We start from the raw sequence: 13,531 nt of genomic DNA, 5'->3' as shown, positions 1-13,531 counted from the left end.
AAATGATTTTAGCAAATGGCTGCAATATAACAAAGAGTGAAAAATTTAAGGGGGTCTGAATACTTTCCGTACCCACTGTATATGCAAGTAAATTATTCAAATGTATACATTTGTAAAATGTGTACAAAATATTAAAATATATAAATTACATTTAAAAAGGATGGAAATTACATTTATATACTTATAAAAAATAAATAAGACATACAATAACTAAGACTAACTTAACCTTTTCATTGCCATTAAAGTGAAATTACTTAACCTAAACATAGGAGCCTGATAAAAATGCTCATTTAAAAGAAAAAGAAAAATCTCAGATGGTTTTTGCATCTGAAGTCTTTATATATATATATATATATATATAAAATAAACATTTTATTTCAGCTATATGCCAGGGTAACATTTCCCATTTTTATTTCATTCATGTTGTTGTAAAATATCTTTATTGTTTTCGTTAATTTTTATATAAAATGTGTGTGTGTGTAAATATATATATATATGTGATCCTGGAGCACAAAACCAGTCTTAAGTGTCAGTTTTGTGAAACTGAGAGTTATGCATCATCTGGAAGCTGAATAAATAAGCTTTCCATTGATGTATGGTTTGTTAGGATTGGACAATATTTGAAAATCTGGAATCTGAGGGTGCAAAAAAATCTAAATATTGAGAAAATCATCTTTAAAGTTGTTCAAATGAAGTTCTTAGCAATGCATATTACTAATCAAACATTAAGTTTTGATATATTTACGGTAGGAGATTTACAAAATATCTTCATGGAACATGATCTTTACTTAATATCCTAATGATTTTTAGCATAAAAGAAAATAAATGTATAATTGTGACCCATACAATGTATTGTTGGCTATTGCTGCAAATATCCCCCAGCGACTTAACACTGCTTTTGTGCTGCAGGGACACATACATACATTATATATATATATATATATATATATATAGTAGTAATAATAATAATAAAAAGTAGATATGTACATTTTCTGAAGAAAATGTAAATGGTGCTTGCCTTGGCAAAATTCGGCACTGGTCTGTTGCTAGGGTGTTCAGAGTGGTTGCTAGGCAATTGCAAGGGTATGGCGGGTGGTTGCCAGGGTGTTGCTATGCGGTTTCTAGGGTGTTCTGGGTGGTTGCAAGAGCATTGCTAGGTGGTCGATAAGGTGTTGCTTGGCAGTTGCTAGGTTATTCTGGGTCGTTGCTATGCGGTTGCAAGGGTGTTCTGGGAGGTTGCTAGGGTATTTTGGATGGTTGCTAACATGTAGCTAGGATGTAGCTAGGGTGAATCCATCAAAATGAAAAAAATATATAACTTATAAACTATATAAACTATGATCGTATCTCAATGCTCAGACACTGAGTAATAGGTCACGGTACTTCGGTTAAATTTATGACTCCCATTCACTCAACATTCATCTTTTAAAGGAAAGCATGCAAGGAATGATATTTCTGCTGTTAATTATGAAGCGTGTTTTGCTTGCGCGTTACCCGTTTCGCTCTTGCTCTCTTGCTTCCCATAATGAGCTCGTCTGGCAAACACATCAGACTCTGAAATACAAAGAAAAGACGCATGATTGCAGGAGAACAACGACCTCGGTGAGTTTACAGTCTCATGTTTGCTTAATAAAAATCTTCTTTGCATGACACAGTGACCAGCTATGAAACAACATCAGAGAAAATTCACTTTAAAAATATTTTCAAATTAATATTTAATCATAAAGTTTTTTTTCACAATAGCATGCACGAATGAATACGTCACGTGAGAAAAGACGGTCCATTTTGATTCAGTGTTGAGTGATAATACAGTAAAACTCACCGGTCACTCCAGAGCACGACTGCATGCACTTGTCCTCCGTTTCGAAGCGGTTTTCATTCCCATCACAGCCGCCGTAGTTGAAGCGATTACAGCGCTGTTCATACGGATTGAAGTACCAGTTAGTGAAGCTTGCGCGACAGGGGCCCGTTAGCGGCAGCTCCACGCAATTCACTGGAAGAATGAATGCATCACGGATTAATCCATGTTCATTTTAATAAGGAATTTAATATTGAGGGGGCAAAAGGTATTACATGCTGACAAAACTCTAATTTCACAAAAACACTTTACAAAAATAAAACAATAAATATGAGAACAATATACAACTTTTGTAGCTTTTTAAAACATCAAATGCAGCTTTACAAGATAAAATTATAATCAATACATATTAAAAAAAGATTTAAGTTTGCATATATCATAACAGAAAGATAAATATAAATGAAATAGAGTAACAAGTTTCTCGAGATTATATTATATATATATATATAGAAATTATATTCAATACAGTTTTTAAAATATATAATGTTTGCATATCATAGCAAAAAATGAAATACAGAATTATACTGAATTATAATCAAAAATATTTAAAATGATGTATTTTAGGTTTGCATATATCATAAAAATAAATATAAAAGAAATACAGTGATGAGTTTTTAAAAATATATATGCATAATCAATAAATTCTTAAAAAGATATTTAAAGTTTGCATATATCATAACAGAAAATAAAATGCAAATGAAATACAACAACGAGTTTTTAAAGATAAAATTATAATCACAAATATATTTTATGTTTGCATATATCATAACAAAAATTTAATAGAAATTAAATACAGTGATAAATTTTTCAACATAAAATTATAATAATAAATGTTTTAAATATATATATTTTAGTTTGCATCTAATAAAATAAAAATGAAATACAGTGATGAGTTTTTCAAGATAAAATATGAAAAATATGTTAAAAATATGAAATATAAATCACCTTTGCTTTTGTCCACAGGAATATCCAGCAATCGACGGAACTTACTGTCCACTGAACAGAAGACAATTAATCCATTCAGTCAGTCATACATTTACAGAGACAGTTCATCAAAAAATAAATGAGAAAATAAAGCAAAAAGCCCCAAGAAACCGTGGTTTACAGTGAAATTATAACAGCTAAGGTGCGTTGCGGAGTGCCTAAAACCCCCTTAGCTGTTATAAATTCACTGTAAACCACGGCTTCACGGGGCTTATTGCTTTTATAAAACGGTTATTCCATATAAGTAGCTAAGCTTCACAGAATAAAACAGAGCAAATAAAGTGTAATGATATGAATAAACACAGTATTCTTCCACCAATCAATGTAGCTCCTCAGAAACAGTTGTGGTTGCTACAAAGTAGCTGCCGAGCAACACACAGACGTAAACAAAGGTGTGTGTTACTTTGTAGCGTCATTTACAACAGCTCCGAACGCGGCTCAGCCAATCAGAGCCAAGCACCGGAGCTCTCCGCTTTATAAAATAAATCAACATTCTGTCATCATTTACTCCCTCAAGCTCAATCCTGTATGTTCCTTACTAAATGAAAGCAGAAGGGGCTTTTGAGATCAAAAGTGACAATAAAGCAGCGTAAAAGCATGACTTCATGCACTTTATTTGAAGTCTTCCGATGTCAGAAATGTGTACGTATCATGTGTTTTGATGCTTGTCCTCACGTTTGGAGCACTCGGTCTCGTCCGAACCGTCGCTGCACTGCGCTTCCCCGTCACACTCCAAATCTTTCTCGATGCAGCATTTATTTGAACATGAGAAATGATCTGGACCGCAAGCCGCGTCACACTGCTCCCCTGTGTGTGTTCAGAAGACCATTTCACTCGCACATGTCTATATGAATATTCTAGACACTAATTAAACTGAAATCATCAGCATTCCTGGACTTACGCTGATCGCGGATCGGACCTAATCTTCCAGACGGCGGCGGCGCAAAAACTGCAATAAGAAAATATTTAGTGTAAAACAAAAGCACCTTTTTTTGAAAAGTCAATGTGGTTAAATATGACAATAAAACACAGTGGAATTTATTATAAAAAATCATGCACAGACAGACATTACAGAAGCATTTCACATAAAGAAGCTCTTCTAATTTCTGATCATGTACAATATAATAAATCGCTTGTCCTCATTTGTATGTTGCTTCTGAAAAAAGTCTGCTAAATGAGTACATGTATTTAGGTCAAAACAGGGTTACGGTTTAATAAAGACAGTCATTTTTTACAATATTTACTCACAATAAGTATATTATAAACCTATAAAAGGTAAGATAAAAGTTATTTTGTATTACATGCCTATTATATATTTTATATTTGTTTAAATAAACACTTATACACACATTTTGCACAATAATGGTCACTTGCATTATACTTAATTTAATTAGTAAATATATTTTCACTTGCAGAATATATAATAATATATAATTTTAGAATATATATATATATATATATATATTCATCAAAAAAGTCGGTTTTGTCCACTTTCAAGGCATCGCGAGTTCACGTTTCACTGCAGAAGCCGACAAGTGCCTTGTTGTTTTTGAACAGAAGCCGATAAATCTATTTCAGCGAATCAGCGCGCGCTGTATTCAGGGGACAAGGCTACTTTCACTTTGAAAAGACGTGCTAGCTGAGAGGAGTTCTCAAAGCTGACAAAGTGATCGAGGATGGATCATTTCGACGAACTTAATGAACCTGTGATATCTTCTTCAGGCGAAAAAGGAAAATAAAAGCTGAAACGTTTTGACGGAAGCTTGCAATAGCAGCACGTTACAATGATGAGGGAAAAGCGCCGTGTACTGCGTGTGATCACATCCATACAGTTTATGATCACAACAACAACAACGTTTGTCAGGCATCTACATTGTCATCTGAGGAGATTACAAAGATTAAACGAGTGTTTTTCAAACTCTAAAACATGAAATGTGGAGTTATCTGCTTTTGCTATAAAACAAACTTTTAATATGTAAAAAAAAACATACTTTCAATTAACTTTAATTTTTGAAATTACTTGTATTTGTTTAAGTTATTATTACTTAATCAAATCAACCCAACTGCAGTTTGATTGATATTACTTGGAATGCGCGATTAAAAAAAAAAGTGATTTCTGAAAAAAAATTATCGGTTATCGGTTTTTGCTAATTAACTCCTCATATATATATTAGGAGTTAGGTATATGTAGTTACATACTTGCTGACTTTCTACTTGTTTTTTGCACTCTGACAGTTTTATCTGTAATTAACTGCCATGCACTTATAACATGACCAGAAAAAGCTCAATACCTGAAACTTTGTCGCAAGCGTTCAGGCATTCGTTGAGCGCCAGGTAGTGGTTGCGGTTTGGTTTGCAGCCTCCAAAATTGAACTGCTCACATTTCTCTGTGACGGCGTTGTAGTGCCAGCGTGGGAAAGAGCCTCGACACGGACCCTCTTTCTTCGGCACCAGACAGTGATCTGATGGGAAGAAAACCAGTCATTTATTCATTATTTATTCCCAACAAATGTTATGCATGAACAAGAAACATTTAATTAATTCTTATGTTGTTCCAGACATAAAACACCAAAATTATGATATAATGTGCGTGCAATACTGTATATAAAGTCTTCTGAATCAACACGTGTTTGTGACGCTGCTTCTAGCGTCTTGTAACGTGACAAATTGCATGTGAAAATGCAAATGAGATTTGCGAACCTCTGCTGTGGAGAGTGAGTTATGACTTTAAGAGACAAAGTGCAAAACACATGATAATAACGTTAGAGCTTTAATGCAATTAATGTCAGTATCAAACGTCACATCAATGCACTTATCTTTCATGGAAACTCGAATTAAAGCTTCATTACTTGAACAATACACTGTCAAGACAGGTTTAATTTTCATTTATGACTTAATAAAAGTGAAGCTGTGAATGAGCAAGCAAATACAAATATAACATCGATTTAGTAAAATGATGCATGTGTTGTCACGTCACGAACGGCTTTCTCGAGTGTGTTTTACAGTCGTTTGAATACTGTACTGCTCATTTACATAACCATGTGTGTGTGTGTGTGTGGGCACATGAACTATGTGAAATATGAACGCTCATTCAAACAAAAAAACTGAAACTATCACTTACATTACCCAACACAAGATGAAACATGAAAGACCACATGCTGACAAGCTGTTGATTTACCAACAGTAAATAATGTCTCGTCCCTCAGTTTCTAAAAATGAACGTTTGTATTGTAAGTTAAGTTCTGTACGCACTGTACTCAATTATTTGCTGTCTGCATGTCACAGATGCTGTTGATAAACATGCATTTAACTCTTTGGAAAAACATTAATATTTAATAAATTTTTGATGTCAGTGTCACACGCCATCAATGAGGAGACAAACACTGCGCTTTGAAAACACAAGGCAGCGAAACCAAACACTATAAATAATGCAAAAACACTATAAATAATGCAAATGCAACATGATTAATTCAAATTAACACAGAGTCGTGTAAATGTCTGTTCAGCATGAAAACTAATAGAATTGGTCTACAATTCAGGGTTCATACGGATTCTAGATTTAGATTTTACAGCTAGACTGCTTCGCAAACGCTCAGTCATTCTCTGTGAAACTCCCACCGCAAAACCTGCCGCACCAGTTTGTGAAACACTCAATTCTATTGAAACTAGGAAACATCAAGCAATCAGTCACAAAATTACAACTCCTCAATCATTTCAATTAAAAATAAACCATTAAACTGCTGATTTGTCCGTTTTGACCAAGCAAAGCTGAAATTACTTCGTGATAAATCTCCTTTTAATATGAAGTATGGTCCGTTTTTAGAAAACAAGACCATTCTGGGTTAACAGAATGAAACTATTTATGTATTCAAGTCTGACAAATCCTGGTAAATGGTTAATCCATGTTTTCCGACAACTATTTTTAAGGTCACTTCAAAACCTGCTGGACTAGAACTCATCTGAGGTCAACAGCGCATGTGAATTTCACTGTGAGAAATCAGATTAAATGACTGCGAAACACTTATCAGAAAACATGACAGCATTGACCCATTACTTTAAAGCAAGCTGTTGCTTTTATTATCATAACGCATACGGATCAGGCTTTGGTCAGGTTTTTGACTGGCTTATTAAATGACTCTACTGGCCAGTTTCTGAGTGGAAAAAAAAAGCATTATTTGTGGATAATTTTGGCAATATTGACTGAAAAACTGAGGTGCATGAGCTCAGTTTAATGAGGCCTATGATCAATCAGATCCAAAAAGAAATACAAAACCTGGGCTAATTGAAAGAAAACAAGATGATTGAATCCTAAATTTGGCTATAATACAGCAAAATAAGAGATTTACAAGCAATTTTTAAAAGGCCGGTCACTTTTGACCAGGAACACCAAAAGGATTTTCAGCACAGCAGAAGGGTTAAAAAAATGAATAAATAAATTAAGTAAACACACAACATGTGTTTTCATGTACTCACGGAGTGACTGTTCTGGCGTCAGGACCAAAACTGACACCTCGGCTGATCCCGTCTGATCAGCGTCATCTGTGACCGTGAGTCTGAACTTATACATCCCCGGAGAAAGATTGGAGACCGTCACTGAATCCTCAAACAGCCCTTTCTGACAAAAAAAAAAAGATATTAAAAATGAGAAATGTGCATTATCGGTTAAAATTACATTCAAGCCTATATATACACAATGCATGATAAATAATTTTTAATGCATTAATTATGCCCTGTAATGCACCTTATGTCCTGTAATTCATTGTAACACCTTTAGAAAATATAACTCATTAAAACAACCAACTTCAACCAATATCGGTAACACTTTACTTGAACCCTTTATATATAATGAATAAAAAAATATTTTAATGTATTAATTATGCCTTATAATATTTTTAATGCAATAATTATAATATACTATTATAATATTTCTATTTTCATTGTTACACCTTCAGAAAGTATAATTCATTAAAATGCAAGAAAACAACCAATTTCAATCAATATCGGTAACACTTTACTTGAAGCCTTTATATATATATAATGCATTATAAAAGTATTTTAATGCCTTAATTATGCCTTATAATGATGCACTGTATGAACTCATGAATAATTATAACCACACTTATAATATATTATAATATTTATCTATTCATTGTTACACCTTTAGAAATATAATTCTTTAAAACACTTTAAGACAATCAGAATCAACAAATATCGGTAACACTTTACTTGAATATTTATATATAATGCATCAGAAAAGTATTTTTAATACATTAATTATATTATAATACTAATCTATTCTTTGTTACACCTTTAGAAATATAATTCTTTAAAACACTTTAAGACAATCAGAATCAACAAATATCGGTAACACTTTACTTGAATATTTATATATAATGCATCAGAAAAGTATTTTTAATACATTAATTATATTATAATACTAATCTATTCTTTGTTACACCTTTAGAAAGTATAATTCATTTAAAAAAAAGCATGAAAACAACCAATTTCAACCAATATCGGTAACACTTTACTTGAAGCCTTTCTATGTAATGCATTATAAAAGTCTTTTAATGCATTAATTATGCTTTGTAATACATTGTATGATCTCATGAATAATTATAAACACAGTTATAATATAATACTTACCCATTCATTGTTACTGTATAAATATAATCAGATAATAATTCATTAAAACACATGAAAACAACTAATTTCATATGTAGCAAGGAATTTGAAAAGTGCATATTAACTTTTTTTTGTTATTAATATTTTATACTTTTCTTACAATTATTTATGAAATGATGCATTATAATATACATTATGAATACCTTTATAATGCCTTATACATAAAGGCCACAAATAGGTAAAGGTAAATATCTAAAGATAAAAATAATAACAAAGTCATACATAGGCACCATTTATATCTGTCTACAAAACTAATCTCATGTATTTTTAAAGAAAATATTATTCTAATAATGAACCTGAACTCACGGTCATAACAGCCGACGGGTCTCCAGACACCTGTACCCACTCATATTTTACGATCTTTTTATCGTCTTTGCTCTCAATGCCATTCAGAGTCACATCTTCTTTGGGTTGAACAACTCTGTCCTGCCCGGCCACTGCGACTGGAGGTTTGTCCTCCACGTCTGCAAGAAATCAAAACACTGCAGCGATGAAATATTATGCAATATAAAACAATAACGGTGAAAATTGTACATGACGCCAAGAATGATAACAAGTAAGCAAGACAGAGCTTATGAGAGAATAATACAAGACAGATCTTGTATACTGAAGATGAGCTGATTAGGTGAGTTAGGAGAACTATTAAAGTGCCTGAGACAAAGGAAATGAAAGTTTGAGACTAAAAGATACTGACAGTAAACAGGCTGCATGATAAGATTCTACACGGTTGATACCAGGGGTGCAGAAACACAACAGCGACATTATCATGTCTTTGCATTCAGCTCATGGATAATCTTTACGTTTTAAAGACTCCATGAGATCAGAATTTGTGAATTTTAGTCCATGCCACTGTATTCCAAAAACATGACAAAATAAACATTTATAAGATACGTGCATTTAATTTACAGTCTTTCTCTTCCATAAAAACAGCAAAACTATGGTTCTTGGACTCCAGAGGGTGTCCTTTTGATTGTCAATCAGATGGTTGTGATGTAAACTAAATGCTATTGGCCATTTAATTTATATTAAATATAAAAATGCAAGTCAATGCAAAAAACGCACTTGTCCTGCATTATTTTAGCATCACTGAGATACTATTATTGTTTTTATGGTAACAATAAGGTCCCATTAGTTCATGCATTAACTAACAATGAGCATTACTTTTGTTACAATATTTATTCATCTTTGTTGATTTTTTAAAATAAAAATAGTTGTTCATTGTTAGTTCATGTTACCTCAGATCCATTAAATAATATTAACAGAAACTACTTTTGATTTAAAAAATGTATTAAGAAATGCTGAAATTAATTGATGCTTTAGAAGTATTTGCTGTTTTTATTACTTACCATTATATAATTACCTTTTTTTTTAAAATAAAATTTGTACTAATTTTGTTGTGTGTTTTTGTCCTTTTTTATTAGTTTCTGGGCTATTTATGTATAGTTTTTATTAATTTAGCTTTAAACTAAATAAAAATGAAAAATGCTGCATCTGAAATAAAACTTTTTTTTTTTTTATATATAAAAATCATTTTAGTTATCTATAATAACCCTGTCAAGGCACTTCATGGGGTCCTCAATGTGTCCATCTTCTCAAAATATTCCTACGCCCCTGGTTACTACAACCGGCTGAAATATGAAACAACGACACACTTCAGAAGATTCAGCAGGACTGGACATGCACGAGTATTTCCAGGAGTATTTCCTCCACAGGTTCACGACAAATCCGGCCGAAAACACTGCATATAAAAAATCCTGAATCTACTCATTAAACCGTAAAAAACACGAGACGTCTACAACAGACTTCTAGACACAGCTAAGATAATTTTCCTTACCTGGCACCTGTTGCACAACGTAATCTTTAAAAATAGATTTCAAATCACAGTTGTCAACTATATATAAAAAGTAACGTCTTTTAAAATCTCCAGATACATGTTAGACGATTTCCTCTTACCTGAAGTTTTTTGCTCAAGGTAATCTTTAAAAACTGATATCAGAACGTAGTTGCTGAAGCCGTTCTTCCTCACAAAGCGGCAGACTTTCTTCTGTTTGTACAAACAGTTGAAGATGAAGCATGAGCTGATGCTTCTGGGATCTTCTCCATGTTCAATCAGAGCCAGATTACAGTTTGGATCACGACAACAGGCCAGAACACAGTCTTCAGACCGAGACACTTGAGGAGAAGACAAGAACGTGGCCCCTTCCTTCACAGACTCATCTACGTCCAACACAAAATTTTCTTTGCCAGGACTGAACTTTTCCATGCATTCCCCTTCATCCTGAGCCTCTGACGGAGACACACGGAGACAGATGTGAAGAACCACCGCGGTCCAGAAGAACCAGAACCGAGCCGCTGTCATTCTCTGAATGAACAGAACCCTGTATAAACGATTCAAAACCAATCTGAAAAGAAAGAAAACTTTAAACATTACAACTTATATTATATATAGCTGGTAAGATGAATCACATAAACACACGAAGAATCAAAAAGGAGTCATTCTCCAAAGAACAAAAGCTCCAGTAAAATCCTTTTATAAATGATTCAAAACCAATTGAAGAAAGAGAAAATTAAAAACCTTTTCTAAATATATGTATATTATATGGATTTAGTACCAGCTATATATACAGTAATATAAATATAACTGATAGAATGAATAAATCCAATGAATCAAAAGAATCAAAAAGGAGTCATTCTCCAAAGAACAAAAGCTCCAGTAAAATCCCTTTATAAATGATTCAAGACCAATGTGAAAAGAAAGAATAAAAAAAGAAATAAACAGTATAATATTAGGTTATATATAAAGCTGGTGGTACTAGAATAACTAAACCCATATGAAGTTATTCTCTAAAGAACAAAACCTCCAGTAAAGCCCTTTATAAATGATTCAAATGAATCTGAAAAGAAAGAGAAGATTTTAAAAATAAAAGAGAACAAATAATACTTTAATGGATTTATATTATACGGATTTAGTCATTCTAGCAGCTATATTTATATTATATATTTATTTTTATTTATGGGTTATTTATCTAAAGAACAGTAAAACCGATTTAAGACACATCTGAAAAGTAAAAGAAAACATTCAAACTTCCAAATAAAATGTATAAAACATAGTCGTATTTTAAATCCAGAATGAATCTATAAGGAGTCGTTAAAAGAAAGAAAACTTCAAATAATATTTGAAATATAGCTGGAAGAACGAACAAATCCATAAACAAATAAAAAGCAGTCAAAACTTAAAGTAAAATTTCTTTATAAACGGCGAAAGACCAATCTGAATAGAAAGATAAAAATCTATATTCCAATTAATATTTATATTATATATATAGCTGGTAGAATGACCCAAAAAATTATAATTATGAAAATAACAAACCCATTGATGATTCATGACAAAACATTAAAACTTCTAAAAATGTATAATGCAAAGAGTAACTCCAAAAAGAATTCATAAGGCGTCTTGACAATAACTGAAATGTTTTTATTAATACAAACATACGGTGAACTCAGTCAAACTGTGGGTCAACTTCACTTAAATCGACATATATGACCCAAAACTTACACTAGCTTATTAATATACAATATGACACTTTAACATATGCATTATCGTCACTCAGTCTATAAAGAAAAAATCAGTTTGTGTCAGCTTTTCTAAAATCTACATTATTAATTTATGTATTTTTATTATTACCATTTATTTTTTTATACATACATATTTTTATTTTATGATTATGATTTTATTTTTTTAAGTCTACCAGGGTTGGGGTGGGTTCTAAATTTGCACAGTTGCAGTTTGTTTTATATTACTATTCCCAGAAGAAAATTCAATAAACAGTTGTTAACAAAAAATAAATAAATTTCAGTTTTGTAAACTTTACACAATTTGTACACAAAGACTCAACCCACAAAGTCATTTTTTCCACCCTAAATTAAGGTCAAGTCTAAAAAATTATGAAATAGCCTAATGTAATTCCCATTACGAAACGCTCACCATTCTTTTAACACACAAAAGCGACCTCAGTGATGTTGCACAGACCTGCTGCACTCACACATAAACATCACAGGCCGCCGGAAGAAGAACAGGTTTTGTGTTCGTCAGTAAAACACCTCAACTTGAAACATTTCATCTTCTTACCTATTAAACAGCTCTACAAGTGTTCGTCTCCGATACGGCGTGACTCCGATATAAATCGTCGTTTCAAGCAGAGTTTCGATGGAAATGCGTCGGTGACTCCGAGTCGGATCCGGGGCTCCAGGTGAGGTGTGTCCGATACCGAGATACCTGCTGCGCGAGCAGGAAGTGTTGACGTCACGCGCTCAGACTCCGCCCCCTCGCGCTACAATGAACCACACACTCAATGCATTATTTATTTGCATGCTTGGGGAAATATGCCTGTCTGTCATTCTTATGAGGCTGTTTAGTGATTGTCTGAGTCTGACTCTCTCTGATAAGAGCACACTGTGTCTTAAACAGGACATGACTTACCACAGACTGACACATGATGTCTGTGGCTAAAGTGCGTGTCTGTTACTTCTGTAAAGAGCCAGCCTAAATATGATCAAAATATATATGGTTTTGTATAAATAGTGTCTGCATTATGTGGGAAGGAGTTGTTTTGATATGCAATAGCAATACTGTTTTAAAAAAAGAGATCATTTATTAAAGATATTTTATAAATGTGTTTCACTTCCTTTATCAAGTGTCTGAGTCAAAGCTGATGGAAGCATCTCGTTTCCTTCACCAGATGCATCCTTCACCACAGACCTCAATAAGGTCACGTATTCATGCCCAGTTTCATCAAAACCTCAATGCTGGTGCTGAAAAATCAAGTTTCAAAGCCAAATCAACTCAAAAACTTTGTGTATGTATTACATATTTAGTTTCAGATGAAATGAAATACATCATATGCTATATTGTAGTCACTATAGGTGGATTTATTCTAATTAGAAGCACTTAAAAATGATGTGATGCCATTCGAACACATATTGACTGAATTCTGAACAGAACTG

At 32.8% G+C, this 13,531-nt stretch overlaps 1 protein-coding gene and 1 long non-coding RNA gene across 2 annotated transcripts in view; one reads left to right on the top strand and one right to left on the bottom strand.

Annotated features, from left to right (window-relative positions):
- Nucleotides 1-12,851, bottom strand: part of spint1a (serine peptidase inhibitor, Kunitz type 1 a) — a 14,468-nt gene extending 1,617 nt beyond the window's left edge. The window contains exons 1-10 of the mRNA XM_016244292.1: nt 12,657-12,851; nt 10,481-10,929; nt 8,834-8,991; nt 7,316-7,457; nt 5,134-5,304; nt 3,744-3,791; nt 3,518-3,649; nt 2,804-2,854; nt 1,823-1,993; nt 1,495-1,554 (exon numbers count right to left, since the gene is read on the bottom strand). Coding sequence (XP_016099778.1) covers nt 1,495-1,554; nt 1,823-1,993; nt 2,804-2,854; nt 3,518-3,649; nt 3,744-3,791; nt 5,134-5,304; nt 7,316-7,457; nt 8,834-8,991; nt 10,481-10,886 — 1,339 coding nt within the window. The 5' untranslated portion in view covers nt 10,887-10,929; nt 12,657-12,851. The remainder of the gene's footprint in view (nt 1-1,494; nt 1,555-1,822; nt 1,994-2,803; nt 2,855-3,517; nt 3,650-3,743; nt 3,792-5,133; nt 5,305-7,315; nt 7,458-8,833; nt 8,992-10,480; nt 10,930-12,656) is intronic.
- Nucleotides 1,091-1,320, top strand: LOC107560183 (uncharacterized). Its single transcript, XR_001605700.1, has 2 exons — nt 1,091-1,138; nt 1,236-1,320. It is a non-coding gene; the product is annotated as an uncharacterized lncRNA (long non-coding RNA).
- Nucleotides 12,852-13,531: the final 680 nt, after the last annotated feature.

The sequence above is a fragment of the Sinocyclocheilus grahami genome, unplaced genomic scaffold (assembly GCF_001515645.1).
Source record: "Sinocyclocheilus grahami isolate Dianchi unplaced genomic scaffold, SAMN03320097.WGS_v1.1 scaffold713.1, whole genome shotgun sequence".
Lineage (NCBI taxonomy): Eukaryota > Metazoa > Chordata > Actinopteri > Cypriniformes > Cyprinidae > Sinocyclocheilus > Sinocyclocheilus grahami.
This window is presented reverse-complemented; position numbering and strand designations above follow the sequence as displayed.